This window comes from Bufo bufo, chromosome 4 (assembly GCF_905171765.1).
Source record: "Bufo bufo chromosome 4, aBufBuf1.1, whole genome shotgun sequence".
Classification (NCBI taxonomy): Eukaryota; Metazoa; Chordata; class Amphibia; order Anura; family Bufonidae; genus Bufo; species Bufo bufo.
In genome coordinates, this window is record NC_053392.1 from 620,359,298 (window position 1) to 620,376,151 (window position 16,854).

Below are 16,854 nucleotides of genomic sequence, written 5' to 3' on the forward strand. Positions count from 1 at the left end.
TTGTGTCCTTAAGGACTCGGACATCAGGGTGTACCTGTATGCCCTGTGTCCTTAAGAGGTAAAGGCTATGTACACCTTTGGGGGCAATTTTATTAGTGCATTGTACTCATTATGAGCTGAAAATCATTATTTCAATTAGTCTTTATTAAAAATATGGAGTCCTTTTCTCTGTGGAGAGCTGAGATGCTCTTCTAGCAGAATCTGAATTTTCTCTCTTCTCTGTCAGTGAGGGAGCTGATGAGCTCCTTATCTCTGCTCTCTGTCCTTTATAAACACTCTTTATAGGTCAGTTCTTATCTTTCTGATAAGAATATGGCTTAAATAAGTGTTTATGACCTCTTAGGTTGTTAGATGAGCGGTACAAAGTGTATGCTGTTATTTAATCTACAATCTACAAGGACACCCAAGTCCTTCTCTACAAGTGACTCTCCCAGTGTTACCTCCCTTAGGACATATGAAGCACGGAGATTAATACTACCAAGATGCAGAACTTTATATTTATCTACTTTGACCCTCATTTTCCAAGTTGATGCCCAATCACTCAAAGTGTTCAAGTCAGCTTGTATTTTATGGACATCTTCCATAGTCTATAATTACTTTTTGAGGACCTATAGACCTTTTAGGGCATGACAATGAATGTTAGAACGAATGCTCATGCCCGATAATTGGCCCGTGTAAAACCGTGTAAAAGTGCTGCAGATCACCTGATGAACGCACAAAATACTTTTTTATCATGGAAAATGATAGTACGCTGTAAACAGTGATCTTCTCCCCAGAAACAATGAATCTGCACAAGGATGAGCGATGGCAGTAGCCATCATTCGTCCCCAAAATGTGGAGGATATTGCTGCATGTAATCAAGATGGAACAGTCCCACCACGATAGTTGCCTGGTCGGTCGGCATGTGTAAATATGCCTTTAGGTTCATTCTCAGAACAAAATAATATTAATGCTTATGTAAATGTGCAGAATTTCTATTCCCACTCCCCTTCCCTCTATCCCTTGCAGAACTTGGACATCTGACTTTTTTCTATGTAACTATATGAGAAAACACTCTTAGATCCCATATTACAAAATAATGCACTGACAGTAGGGTTCAACTCCTCTTCAGCTCTATGAATCAAAGAGAACTCTTGCAAAAACGGAAAACTTGGAGCCACTTTTTTTTTTTATTGTATCTACATTTCAAGGAGCCACATATTAATCACTTCCAGCACAATTTATTGTGACATCAGTGGTAATAATTGCAATAAAACAGACATATTAGGAGACTTTACGCATAGGCAGCTCATCTCAGGTTCTACTATAGCATCATTACTGTTTGGATTTTCATTAGTCCAAATCAAATGGGTCCTACATTGTCCAAAGAGTTTCTTTTAATTATCATGTAAATTAGACCAAGCTTTTGATGACGAAGCCTGTTTTCTTCCGTGTATTTTGTACTGTGGAGTCATACTGATGGTAAATGAACCACAAAATAAAAAAAAATATGAGCCATAATACTGATCAGTAAGGAGACATTTATTCTTCAGTATTGTTATACGAAAGTATAAATTAACCCCCTTTTCTTTAACCCTTTGTTTGTGGCATAAAAGAAGTAATACAATTCAGATTACTAGTTTTTGGCAGAGGGGGCCCAGTGCAGTCATTGTATTCTATTGCACCGGGCCCCCGCTCACTGTACTAATCGTAGCTACAGTAACTGCAGACAATGTTTAACTATAGAATATGTTCGATCCAGCAGCCTGTACTTATGACCATAGCAGGCAGGAGGCTGGGCGGGCACTGGCAGCGTAACTCACTACGTCACGTGCCTGCGCCGCCTCCTTCATTCATTAAGGGGGCGGAGCAGGCACGTGACGTAGGAAGTTATGCTGCCAGTGCCCATCCAGCCTCCTGTCTGCTATGGTCGTAAGTACAGGCTGCTGGATCGAACATATTCTGTAGTGTTGTAATAGCGTGACTCTGGTTTTCTGGGGACATCTGCTCATACAGTTCTGCTATACCACAAGGAGTATATTTATACAACAGAAGGCATCCTTAGGCAGCAGGTCTTAAAATAAAGCCAAACACCTGCAACAGTTCTTAAAGGGTTTCTACCACTTCGTTTTCACATAATTAGCTTTCAGACACTAGCGATCCGCTAGTGTCTGCTCTACCAAACAATCCTAATATAATAGCTTTTGGGGCAGCCGTTTCGCTAAAAAAAGAACTTATATTGATATGCTAATGAGACTCTAGGTGCTATGGGGGCGTCATTAGCACCTAGAGGCTCGGTCTACCTTCACAAGATGCCGCCGCCCAGCGCGTCCCTCCCTTCACTGCGCATGTGCCGAATACATACGCTCACAGGGAGGATCGCATTCCGGCGGAGATGGGCGGGCTGGAGGGACGCGCTGGGCGGCGGCATCTTGTGAAGGTAGACCGAGCCTCTAGGTGCTAATGACGCCCCCATAGCACCTAGAGTCTCATTAGCATATCAATATAAGTTCTTTTTTTAGCGAAACGGCTGCCCCAAAAGCTATTATATTAGGATTGTTTGGTAGAGCAGACACTAGCGGATCGCTAGTGTCTGAAAGCTAATTATGTGAAAACGAAGTGGTAGAAACCCTTTAAGGTGCACCTGTGCAAATTCTTCGATGTTTAGCAAAACCTGCTCTGTGTGTAAATAATTTTGCAAATTCAGAACATTAAAATGGCCTCTCTCCTGTGTAAACTTTTAGATGTTTTCTAACATTTGATTTCTGTCTAAAATATCTCACACATTAGCACATAAATATAGGTTCTCCTCTGTGTGAGTTCTCTGATGGTAAAGAAGAATCGACTTGAGTCTAAAACATTTCCCACATTCTAAACATGAAAATGGCTTCTCCCCTGTGTGGATTCTTCGATGTTTCACAAGATTTCTTTTCTGACTAAAACATTTCTCACATTCAGGACATGAAAATGGTTTCTCCCCTGTGTGAGTTCTTTGATGTTCAACCAGATCCGGTTTATAGCCGAAACATTTCCCACATTCTGAACATGAAAATGGCTTTTTCTTGGTGTGAGATCTTTGATGAGTAACAAGAGCTGATTTCTGACCAAAACATTTCCCACATTCTGAACATGAAAATGGCTTCTCCCCTGTATGAGTTCTCTGATGATTAACAAGATACCATTTCAGACTAAAACATTTTCCACAATCGGGACATGAATATGGCTTCTCCCCTGTGTGAATTCTTAAATGTTCCACAACATGTGATTTCTGACTAAAACATTTCCCACATTCTAAACATGGAAATGGCTTCTCCCCTGTGTGAGTTTTTAGATGCTTCACAACATGTGATTTCTGACTAAAACATTTCCCACATTCTAAACATGGAAATGGCTTCTCCCCTGTGTGAGTTTTTAGATGTTTCACAACATGTGATTTCTTTCCAAAAAATTTACCACATTCCGGACACGAAAATGGCTTCTCCCTATTGTGAAATGTCATTTGATGTTCAACAAGACCCCATTTCTGACTAAAGCATTTCCCACATTGTGAGCATGGAAATGGCTTGTCCCCTGTGTGAATACTTTGATGCTCCATAAGTTTTGATTTCTGACTAAAATACTTTTCACATTCTGAAACTGAAAGTGGTCTTTTATCTCTGTCAATTATTTCATGCACAGATTGTTTAGACTGATTCTGTGATTCACTCAGTGATTGATTAGACAAAAGATACTTGTGACCAACGGTATTGGTGGATAGATCTCCACTGTGAAGGTCTAAGGGTACATTAGCATTTATTGAATTAGCTTGTGTGACATTGTTATCTTCTACTTCTTCTGATAAAAGGAGATGTTCATGGGAGTCTCTTGTCTCATCCTCACCTGGAAAAATAAATATTTTCTTATTTTCTCAAAGTAGTATCTATATAACGGATATGAATGGAGGCAAATGCAGCATGAACATGAAATAAATATATAGACACATGTTATGAGTAAGGTTTTAACCAGGTTAATCAAACCCATATCAAACATCCATGGACAGATATTTCCTGACAAAGAGTTAGTTTCCAGATAAAAGACTTAAAGGGGTTAAGTCTAAGCTTCGTTCGGCAGACAGCCGATTCCCCTATACACATACAAATTCGGCTCAGCAAAATGGGTCTGTGTACACCATATTAGAGCGGAGAAAGCTGCTGCCAGACAGTTCTAAAGGTGGCTTATCTCCCAGGTGAATATATGGATTGGGCAAAAAGGGGACATTTCCGGAGGAGTCATGAACTCCCCACAGACATTAGTGTGCCAGCCGAACCCACGGTTCTTGGCAGGTTCATCCGACAAAAGTATAATGTATATGGCCAGCTTAAAAGCCTATAGGAATGAAATCATGGTGTTCAGTTGACAAGGAGGTGTTAATGAATGGTTGCCTCTGACATCAGATTGAAGGTTTTCAATGCGTGCGAAGAGCTTTCATTTTTCATGTATAAATAGGTATAGTAACAATGTAATCCAGAATAATCTCTAATCCCTTTAAATTGGGAGATACGAATGGATCCAGCCAAGTCACTTTCAGGCACCTAGGACCAGACAAAAAATAACAATCCTCCCGCTTTCCCCTCCTTCCGAGTGGGCCATGCCACTGGAATAGATCTGTCCCTCCATGCACGATATAGCTTGCTTATTGGCCAGGCCTCTCTCACTCTGACTGTGGAGTGCAGGCATGCTACCTCCATCTTTTAAAGGGCTAGTGCATGCACACCCTAATCTTTACCAGTCAATGGCTGGCCATTGTGGGGAACTTTAGTCACCTTCCGCTGTCGGTAAGTGCCTGAGCAATAGAGTCTAGTTCGCTAGGTATGCTGTTATACGTTTGTCTGCCCGTGTACTGACTTCTGTCTGTTTCCCAGAATTGACCTTTTGCTACCTGGCCTCTCTCTAATCTCCATAGTGACCCTTTAGCTGCTCATCCTGACTTTGGACTGTTTATTGGATTGCACATACTCTGGTTTTGCCTGATCCCTCAGTGCTCAGCACTGGTGTCTCTTGACCTCTGTGGGTCAATAGTCACTGAACAGGGACTACTTCAAAAGACAGTGGCCTGGTGGTTCCCGTGCTCCAAAGTCCAAACCCCTGTATATTGTTAAAGAGTGAATATCAGAGGGGCCATTTAGATAACTTGAGGAGTAACCCTAAACCAAACTGTTTTCAGGGCACAGAAATCCACATCTGCTGCTTAACAGTTTGGCATGGATCCTACTGGCCAATCTAAGATCAGACTGCCTAAAATATTTAGGGAGTTGACTAGTCAACATAGATACCAAGAGCAGCTTCTGCAGTATCTCAATTCTATCTTAGCGCACTTAGACTACTGCAGCTCCCGTGCTGCTACCTTCAGCCATTGTGTCTGCATAACCACCTCCACCAGTTTGCTTCCAGCCTGCACCTTTCACTACCCTCACACCTCAAAGGTGATCCCAAGTTATGTTGTGGGTTCTTGAGCCAGTGTACTATTTACTTTGAGTCGCAGGCTCATCAGTTTCCTATAGACTGGTCCAATGTAACATTCCTGGTTTGCCTCATCTCTGGAGAAGCCCTTACCTACTCTATCCCCTTCTGTAAGCAAAGTGGCCAACTGATCTATAATATTTGTGATTTTTGGCCACCTTCCACAAGGTCTTCGAGGAGCCTGTCGTGCCACCTCTGTGGCCTCTTCACTCCCGCACCTGCCATACAGTTCTGCATCCTTGGCTCTGAACTGCTGCTTTCTGGAGAGGTTTGTCAGGGCATAATATGGATGAATTGGCAGGTGAAGAGGCACTCTCTGCCATATATAATGTCATTATCCTGGCTGCTTGAATCGATCTCTGCTTCAAAGAGCGCCTCAAGTTGTCAGCATGTGAAAGCAGAGTGTAACGGCGGACGGGGAACTCAGACACACAGATAAACCAACAACCAGGCTCTAGGCGAGAAGCAGGGGAAGGGTCACCTCCTAGCTAAACCCTGACCTCTTTCCCTGCACTGCTCAGCCCACATTCAGACCTTGAAGGTAGGAATGATGTGTCCTCGTGCCTGGGCTAAAACACCCTATATTCCCTGAGATGGTGAAAAAGGGGAAAAGGAGAAGCCTGCTCGTACAGAACCTGGATGGGAAAGATGACACAAACACAACCTAGACAGCAATCAACAAAAACTGAAACCACACTTATCTTTTCTGAGCTGGAACAGACAACCTTCCTTCCTTGCTTCCAAGGTCAGACTGATTTCTATAACCCGCTCAGAACACTGGACTAGAGTGATATTTAAACCAATGACCCCACCCAGTGCACCTGATGGGAGGCGGGTCCAGCACGACTCCAAAACAAAACTAAACACGTGCTGCTATTCTGGCCGACCTCCGCACATAGTCAGAGCAGGGCATGACACAGAGTTCCTCGGCTGGCATTTTCTTTTCAAAGGTCCATGCTACCTTCTTCGTCTCCTCCTCCGAATCCCAAGCAATTGGACAAAGTCAAGCTGTTCAAAGAGGATCATCTGCATAGGTGCAGCAGTGACTGTACTGTGCTGTATTGTGCTTATATTGCAAAGAACATGTTCCCTCCTCATGGGAAACTCCAGTGCCTAGGGTTGATTGGATGGACAACCCTGGGCAAAGTCAAGTTCTCTATGAAGCTGATACTCCCTGTGTCCTTACCATGCAGTGAAATTTGGTTTACCTTGCAGGCCTTCCTGGACTCCTGCATTAGGCCTTGATAGCCCAATACCATATCCCTTCCAAGCAGTTGGAGAGGCTTTTGGTAGTCACATATATCAATGGGATGACACTTATGGAATCCATGAAATGTCAGCGTGCCCATGGATCTCCAAGTGAGAGTCTTGCTCACAGAAAAGACCCTATGTCCTGCCTGTTTCTACTAGTATCCTCCTTCTCGGATTTTGCACTGGGGATGACTGTCATTTCCACTGCTTGGCATCTGTGCGACCACCCTGGGCTCCACAGGCCCCAAGAATCTACTGGGCCATGCTTCATGCCAGCTACGTGTATATTCTTGATAAAAAGGAAGGTAGTCACCACACAGATCCTATGACTGATTGGGCTCCGGTCTGGCACCATGCCTCCTAGTGGCTAAGACTACCCATTATTTTTTATCAGAGACTAAGGCTATGTTGGACTACATAAGAAAAAACTTGGAGAAAGGTTTAATTAGGAAATCTTTCTCCACAGCAGAGGCTGGATTTCTTTTTATGAAGAAAAGGGATGGTTCTCTGCGGTCCTGCATTGATTATCAGGGATTGAGCAAAATTAGAAGAATACATGTGAAGAATAGTGATGACCCGAGTATAACGGAAGTCAATGGGAGACAACCAGGCACCCCCTGCTCTGAAGAGGGGAGGGTGCCTGGTCCATTGGAAAAGGTCAGAAAGTGACAGAAACACCACTGAAATGGATCGGGAACAGCATGGGGACGATGTCTGGATGCATCTTGGACTCCCAGGTCGCTGCTGGGAACCATGTTGTCCGAGTTGTACACCACTTTTACAGACTGACAAAAATACGCACAAAATCCCTAAAAAAAATACATTTTACAGGAATAGGAAACATTCTTATTGTATATAAAGTGCAAGTGCTGCAAAAAATTACAAGCAAGAGGCACTCCGAAACAGCCTGTATACCACATAAAGGAGGGCCTCATTCACATTGTGGTACAATTGTTATGGTAGTGGGACTCCTACACTCATAAAGCCTATCCACTCAGTGAAAGGGCTGCCAAGAGTTACAAGGACCGCCACTCCAAAACACCCTTTGTTACACATAAAGGAGGGCATCATACACACCCTTGAAAAATTATGATTGATGGCCTGCTGGTGACCCTCAAAAATATTTGGAGCAAGGGCCTGCTGATCTGACAATCTAAAACCTTAGACGAGGGCCTGCTGCCGCATTGGTGACTCTAGATAATCTCTGGGCGATTGCACATCCCAGTGATGGCGACGAACGATTTGGATATCTGCCCTATCAACTTTCGATGTTCTTTTCTGCGCCTACCATGGTGATCACGGGTAACGGGGAATCAGGGTTCGATGCCGGAGAGGGAGTTTGAGAAACGGATAACACTTCTAAGGGAGGTCAATGGCTGAATTCTGGGTGGAGAGGGTGGGTCAAGTTATTAAAGCAGAAAAATCGAAGGAAGGCAGCAGGCGCGCGGCAATTACCCACTCCTGACGATAAAAGAGTATTACACTCACCGGTAATCCGGTTTCCTGGAAGTCTCCATGACACCACATCCTGAGATTGACTTCCTTCTGATTGGACAGGAAAAACACAGAGAGGTTAAAAACCCCACCCCCTCCCTCCATCGCCAGTGTATTTTAACGAAGAACCCCAGGATGAAAAGGATAACAGAAAAAAACAACCCGCTGAATTAAGTATCTAAAGGGTGGGATGCATGTGGTGTCATGGAGACTTCCAGGAAACCGGATTACTGGCGAGTGTAATACTCTTTTCCCCAGTCGTCTCCATGACACCACATCCTGAGTAAATATCAAAGAAAATTATTAGGGGGGGGACAACTGCAGAGAGGACTTTACGTCCAAACCTTAAGTCGTCGTTGGCAAGGATATCTAATCTGTAATGCTTGGTAAAGGTATGAATTCTTTTCCAAGTTGCTGCTCTGCAAATTTGCTGTAAAGAGGCTGAAACTTTTTCCGCCCAGGAGGAGGCCATGCCCCTTGTGGAATGTGCTTTCAGGGAAGCAGGGGCTTCTTTCCCTTTGACTTTATATGCTTCAGAGATAGCTAATCTTATCCATCTGGAGCTTTTTGCTGCTTTTTTCCCATTGGGACCTGAGAACTGGACAAAAAGATTTTTGTCTAATCTCCATTGTCTGGTTGCTTCCAGATATTTTAGGACTGCTCTCCGAACGTCTAATGTGTGGTAGGAGATTTCTTGTTCATTTTTTGGATTGTTGCAAAATGAGGGAAGTACAATGTCCTGTGACCTATGGAAGGTAGAGACCACCTTTGGGAGAAACGTAGGATCTAATTTAAGTACTAGTTTGTCATGGAACACCGAGAAAAAAGGTTCTTGAATGGACAAGGCCTGCAGCTCACAGACTATTCTGGCCGATGTTATTGCCACTAAGAAGATAGTTTTGATGGTAAGCCATTTGATGGGGATTGCGTCTATAGGCTCAAATGGACCAGAAGTCAGGCCGGCCAGCACCAGATTGAGATTCCAAGGAGCTACCATGTTTTTTGATTGTAGGTCTGATCCTATCCGCTGCCTTGAGAAATCGAGTTACCCAGGGATGTTCTGTGAGGCTGGTGTTATATAAGGCTCCTAGCGCCGATACTTGGACCCTAAGGGTATTAGGGGATAGTCCTAAATCTAAGCCTTCCTGAAGAAATTCCAAGATTAGTGGGATAATGGCCTTGAACCGGTCAAAGGATTTTCCTGACCATTGAGCGAATTTTCCCCTTATTTTCAAATATTTATCGTTCGTGCTTTGTTACCTGCTTAGGAGACGATAAATAACAATACAGGACACTTAAGATGCCTTGTTATTGGAATGAGTAATAAAAAATTACAGGGAATGTCACTGCGGTATTATGGATGAGGATTTTGGTACAGCACAGGTTGCAAACTACCACTCTTTTGTCGTCTGCAATTTCCTCAAAAAAGTGCCATACTGCGGAACACCTACCCCTTGGCAAGGTAGATTTACGCATGAGGGTGCTCGGTGTAACGGTTGTCGGCCTGTTTGGTGTGGGCCGACTTCTCCCTTTTACAGCCCCACTGCCTCTTCCAGCCTGTTGCGGTGCTGCAGATCCCTCTCCCTCTGTACTGCTGTCCTCGCTCGGCTTTTCACCTTCCCATGTTAGGTCAGTGACCTCATCATCAACCACCTCCTCTTCCACTTCCTGACTCTGCTCATCCTCCTGACTTGACCTAACCACAACCTCAGTGATTGGTAACTGTGTCTCATCATCATCCACCTCGTGAACGAATGATTGCCGTTCACCACCCTCATCTTCTTGAAACTGTGAAGGCTCAAAGGTTGGGAATCATGGCACAAAATCTCAGGTCCCTCTTCAAGCATGCCGGGCGCGAGGGCCAAATGTAATAGTGGCGCTGGAAAGAACTCCTCGGAATATCCGAGTGTGGGATCACTCGTTTGGCAAGCCTCTCCATGGTGGGAGGAAGGATGATCAAATAGAGGATTGGCTACAGAGACTGGACTTGGTGGAAGATAGGGTGGTGCTTAACCTACTGGAAGCATTATCTTCAGCAATACAACCGACCAACTGTTCGCACTGGTCCGACTTGGACAGTGTTGTCCTGCGCCGCCCAGCTAAATTGGACATAAAGCTGGGTACGGTGGATTTTTTTTTCTTTCTGGTGCACTGGCAGCAGGCAGTTTCATTGCGCCCAGGGCAACGGCCTCTGCATGCACCATCAGCATCACGCCCACTTCCCCGTCCCTTAGTGCTCGCCTTCTTCATATTAATGGTTTTGTCACTAGATGTGGCGCAGATTGTTTTACAGTCCGCTAAAGACACAGTTTTCTGCTGCAGGACAGTATATGTCACAGAAACACACAGAATATGGACACTAGATTAGGGCAAATTCCAATAATCTAGTGTCCATATTCTGTGTGTTTCTGTGACATATACAGTACACCATCCGAAAACTCTTTCTTTAGGGCAAATTCCAATAATCTGGGCCTAAAGAAAGAGTTTTCGGATGGTGTACTGTATATGTCACAGAACACAAGAGAATATGGACACTATTTTAGGCCCAGATTATTGGAATCTGCGGTACAGACAATGTTTTCTGATGTAGTTTATATTTATATTTTTCACTATATCTGGCCCTGACAACCACACAAGGTGTTGAAACGCAGATCACACAATTCACGGATGACACCGTTGACAGCAAAAATGTGGATTATAGGAAAAAAATTATTGTTTTCACTAATATTCTTCCTATCTCTGCCCATGACACACAGAAGGGATTGCTGCACAGATGTCACAAGTCACTGCAGACATCTTCTATATAGCAAAATAATCGCTGTTTCGCAAGGTACAAAAAGAAGAATGTGAGTATAACTTTGCACAATTAAATTGCTGCCACCACACACAATAGTCCTTAAAAGGACTTTTGGGTCTTTGAAACGTTATTCACTGAAATATATTGCAATCACAATCTCCCTACACTATCTGTCCCTTCCTAAGCGCAGCTCTCCCTGACTCGCAATGAGCCGAACCCGCGTGACCGGGTGCTATTATGCACCCGATGGCGTGTTCCGGCCAGCCAATCACTGTAATGCCAGCAGTCAACATGGCTACTGGCATTACAGTGATGGCAGTACTTACCTGCACGTTTATTGGCTGCTTAGCATCCGTGAAACGTGCGGGGAGGAGACTCGAGCATGCCGCTCGAGCACATGTGGTACCCGGCCAAGTACCGCCATGTGCCGAGCGCATAGCGATGCTCAAGCCGAACAGGTATTCGGCCGAGCATGCTCGCTCATCACTAGTAAAGAATAAATGTCCCCTGCCTCTGGTCACTTGGCTTTTTGATAGGATTCATGGATCCAGAATCTTCCCAAAGTTGGAACTCCGTGGGGCCTATAATTTGATTTGAATACGTGTGGGTGACTAGTGGTGGATGGCATTCAACAGTCCTGAAAAGTACTATGAATATTTAGTTATGCCCTTTGGCCTCTGTAACACTCCTGCAGCATTCCAAAATGTCATCAATGACGTCTTTCGGGACCTCCTCTATGATCGTGTGATGCAACAATATTTTTTTGCATTGTCCAGTTGTTTCTAGGCAGTTATTGTAATACTGAGGAGGAGGGGAGGGGCTGTGGCCACTGCGCCACCAATGTATATAATTAACCCCTGAATACAAATGTGGGCGGCGGGTGCTGGCCGTATCACCCAGCCTCAACAACCGGGCGAGGTGATCTGCCGAACCAGGTTAATTAACCCCTCAGGTGCCACACCTGAGGGGTTAATTGACAGGGTTCATGGGATCGCTGTGCCCTGTCATGTGGCCGTCTCTATAACCGTGTACAAAAAATAAGTATACAATCAGAAAAATAAACTGATAACACCTCCATGTGAGCTGTGATTAATGCCAAGGAGACGAGTGATGATCTCCTTGGCAGAGGACATTGTGATTATCACCTACATCTCTCCAGGGAGATTAAATATGGACTTGACATAATTAAAACATAACTCATAACAATGATGACGAGGACGAGGTTTCTCTGAACTTTGTATCAGTTTTGCCATTAACAAAGGAATTTATAGTCAACAAGATTTATATATATAAAAAAAAAAGGGCTCTAACCTTTCACAGACACTGACACGGGGTCTTCGAGTCCACTTGTCATTTCACCAGAAATTTCCTGCAAAGATCCAACATTAAAGACACAAAGAAAACAGAAAAAGGAACCTGAGTTTCTCTTATATCCAGGTGAAGGTTAGAAACCCCTAGAAGACATGAACCAATCTGCCCTAAAGGAGAAGGATCTCCTCAAGTGTCGGTCAGACAAGATCAACATTCAGACAAGTGTTTTAAACATCAGCAGAAAGGTTTCTGACATTTCTCTTCATGAATTGATCTGATCCTATCCTGGAGGGGGCGCTGTGCTCATCACCTCCGGTTCTTACATTATTCAATAATGTCACAGCTTTTACAGTGAAGAAGCCTTTTATCAGCGCTGGAGACTGAACCTTCTTACATTCATATATTTGTACAGTTTTTTCAGGTCTCTCCTTAGATATCTCCTCCCAAGACTAAATAAAAATTCCCTTATAACTGAGGGTCTCAGGCCTCTTATCAGTTTTGTTGATCTTTGCACTTTTTTTCACAATTAGGGGTTTTCTCATCTGAGATATTGGTGGCATAACGCTAGGCTTTGCCACCAATGTCAGACAGGTGCGGGTCTAGGAGGTGTGACCCACATCTATCTCTAGAACGGAGCTCCAAAAGTGAACAGGAGTGGACCATGTATGTGCGGCCGGCCTGCTTATAATTTATATGGTAGCGCCCAAAATAGCTGAACACTGGCTTGGCTATTTATGGCACTTCAATACAAGTGAATGAAGCGTTGGCCGCGCTTGAGCTGTGCTCTCTACATTCATTTCTATGGGACTCCCTAAGATAACCGAGCGCGACACTTGGCTATTTACAGCACACCCATACAAATTAATGAAGGGCGGTTGAGCATGCGCTTTACTTTAGGAGCTCCTCCTTCACTTTAGGAGCTCCGTTCTAGAGTGATGTGCCACCAATGTCTCAGGTAAGATAATCCCTTTAAAACTTATGTACATATTATAGATGGGGAAGCGCTCATCATGTAGCTGGCCAGCTAAGACCTGTCCTAGGTTGCTAACATAGCTTATATGTCTATACAGCTAGACCTGCCAATAGCCTTAATACAGTTCATATGTTTGTGTGTTGGAGACATAAGCAGAGTTATTTACAGTCACTTCATGTTTGGATGTCATGTAACAGTATATATTGTGTTCACAGAAGCAGAAATTATAATATGCCTTTAAAATTCATTATATGGATGTAAGGTAAGCTCAATGACACAGCAGAAACAACAGAAACCATAGAGTTAAACTGTTGTTGCTGGGCAGGAGTCTAGAACAATCACAGCCAGCCTCACACAAAGCAGGAGTCTTCACCAATCACAGCCAGCCTCACACAAAGCAGGAGTCTTGACCAATCACAGCCAGCCTCACACACAGCAGGAGTCTTGACCAATCACAGCCAGCCTCACACACAGCTTGTGTGGGAAATTCCCCTAGCTGGAATCATTATACACCAGAGGAGAGGAGCTGAACAGACATTCACTCCACTAAGAGCTGTGTTTTATGGTAGCAAGAGGCCAAAAGAGGTATTTAGAACAATTATATAATGTTCCTACTGTTAGTATTGTGATTAGAACTGTATACTGAACCAGTTATATACACTCACCTAAAGAATTATTAGGAACACCTGTTCTATTTATCATTAATGCAATTATCTAGTCAACCAATCACATGGCAGTTGCTTCAATGTATTTAGGGGGGTGGTCCTGGTCAAGACAATCTCCTGAACTCCAAACTGAATGTCAGAATGGGAAAGAAAGGTGATTTAAGCAATTTTGAGCGTGGCATGGTTGTTGGTGCCAGACGGGCCGGTCTGAGTATTTCACAATCTGCTCAGTTACTGGGATTTTCACGCACAACCATTTCTAGGGTTTACAAAGAATGGTGTGAAAAGGTAAAAAACATCCAGTATGCGGCAGTCCTGTGGGCAAAAATGACTTGTGGATGCTAGAGGTCAGAGGAGAATGGGCCGACTGATTCAAGCTGATAGCAGGGCAACGTTGACTGAAATAACCACTCGTTACAACCAAGGTCTGCAGCAAAGCATTTGTGAAGCCACAACACGCACAACCTTGAGGCGGAGGGGCTACAACAGCAGAAGACCCCACCGGGTACCACTCATCTCCACTACAAATAGGAAAAAGAGGCTACAATTTGCACGAGCTTACCAAAATTGGACTGTTGAAGACTGGAAAAATGTTGCCTGGTCTGATGAGTCTCGATTTCTGTTGAGACATTCAAATGGTAGAGTCCGAATTTGGCGTAAACAGAATGAGAACATGTATCCATCCTCTGATGGCTACTTCCAGCAGGATAATGCACCATGTCACAAAGCTCGAATCATTTCACATTGGTTTCTTGAACATGACAATGAGTTCACTGTACTAAAATGGCCCCCACAGTCACCAGATCTCAACCCAATAGAGCATATTTGGGATGTGGTGGAACGGGAGCTTCGTGCCCTGGATGTGCATCCCTCAAATCTCCATCAACTGCAAGATGCTATCCTATCAATATGGGCCAACATTTCTAAAGAATGCTATCAGCACCTTGTGGAATCAATGCCACGTAGAATTAAGGCAGTTCTAAAGGCAAAGGGGGGTCCAACACCGTATTAGTATGGTGTTCCTAATAATTTAGGTGAGTGTAATCTTTAGGTGAGTGTATGTGTGTTTACTTACAGTTCCACCATACAAATTGCATACAAACCGCAAACTGCTCATACCAGATCATAAGCAATTGTATAGAGCAAACTGCAAACCAAGTTGAGCAAGCAGAACTATTAGTTAGACCTCAGATATACCTCAGAGAGATCATAAAGTGCTTAAATAACTTAAAGTGAGAGTACAGATACTGAAGAGAGAAATATATCCACCATTTTATGTTGAATGATAAGATTGAACAGTTGAACCACCATCTTATGCATACCGCCATTTTGTGATATCTTTTCAACACGTGTTTTGTACATGGACTATCTGCTGGGGAGGCGGCAGTGTTATATATGAAGAAAAGTTGAAATTAATAAAGAAGTTATTTCAAGCATTTGGTTTGCTCTTTAATCCTACTGTTTCCATAGAACGGCGCTAGAGGAATTACAGAGTAATAGACAGTCTGGTTAGACTAAAAGTCAGAGATATCAAAATTCTTGTGATGTTAGTCTACAATTTAATCCACATTGAATGTCAACTGCCTAGTGGATGTCTAAAAAGTTGGAGGTTTAAAGGGGTTGTCCTAGGATTTACACACGATAGGTGACAAGTGTCTGATCGTTGGGGGGGGGGGGGGGGTGCACTGCTGCTTCATTCAGCTCTATAAGGCTGCTGGAGATAGCCAAGTGCTGCACTTACTTCTCTTTGGCAGTCCCACAGACTCTGAATGGAGCGGTAGCTTGCATACTCGACCTCTGCTCCATTTATAAAGGAAATATGGGAATCCTCTTCTAATGATCGGTGGGAGTCACAGGTTGGACCTTCACAGACTAGAGACTTATGGCCTATTCTGTGGACTGGTGATAAGCTTAAGCCTCGGGCAGCCCCTTTAAAGGGAATCTGTCACCTCAATCAATCACTATTAACTGCGGTACTTTAGGATGTAGTAGAATGTTATGCACTAGAGCTTTGCAGCAGTAAAGATAGACATAAAATACTGATCGGAGGTCAGTGTCAGCAGTATTACTCATGGTTAATCAAGGTGACAGATTCCTTTTATCACAATCTTTTATGAAACCAGAAACCATTTTCAGCCACCAATAACCAGATGGAATGGAGCGTACAGTATACTCCACTGCTGGGGGAGGTCAGTAGATGGAGCGTACAGTATACTCCACTGCTGCTGGGGGAGGTCAGTAGATGGAGCGTACAGTATACTCCACTGCTGCTGGGGGAGGTCAGTAGATGGAGCGTACAGTATACTCCACTGCTGGGGGAGGTCAGTAGACGGAGCGTACAGTATACTCTACTGCTGGGGGAGGTCAGTAGAAAGCTCCATTACATCAGTCTAATAAGGATTTGTAGAAACCTCAGCTTCATCTACCTGATGATCCAGTGGGATATTTGGTTTCTCCTCTGAACATTCCTGGGAATACTGAGGACTGGGACATCTCTCTGGTGGATTTCTCTGACTGCATCCATCTGTAGGAAATACACACAGTGACTGAATACATTGTCTATATGTGATGATCAGATGATGGAGGAATCTGACTCTTAAAACTGTTCTCTCCTCTACAGTCATGGAAGGTCTCTTCTTACCTGGTGATGTGAGGGACTGGTGATTCTTCATCATAGCGTCCTTGTACAGATCCTTATGTTCTTCTAAATACTCCCACTCCTCCATGGAGAAATAGACAGCGACATCCTGACACCTTATAGGAACCTGACAACACAAGGACACAGTCATTACCAGACCCCTCCCTTGGCGTTATTGTATAATGTCCCAGCATTCCCAGCAGCGCTCACCTCTCCGCTCAGCAGCTCGGTGATCCTGGTGGTAAGT

At 43.9% G+C, this 16,854-nt stretch overlaps 1 protein-coding gene across 1 annotated transcript; it reads right to left on the reverse strand.

Moving 5' to 3' along the window:
• Positions 1-2,632: 2,632 nt before the first annotated feature.
• LOC120999706 (zinc finger protein 501-like) lies at positions 2,633-16,854 on the reverse strand. The gene is made up of 5 exons (XM_040430728.1): positions 16,818-16,854; positions 16,611-16,734; positions 16,396-16,493; positions 12,332-12,389; positions 2,633-3,858 (listed from the first exon to the last, which is right to left on the reverse strand). Exons 2-5 carry the CDS (start codon positions 16,693-16,695, stop codon positions 2,759-2,761), a joined length of 1,341 nt encoding a protein of 446 aa, XP_040286662.1. The 5' UTR covers positions 16,696-16,734; positions 16,818-16,854; the 3' UTR covers positions 2,633-2,758.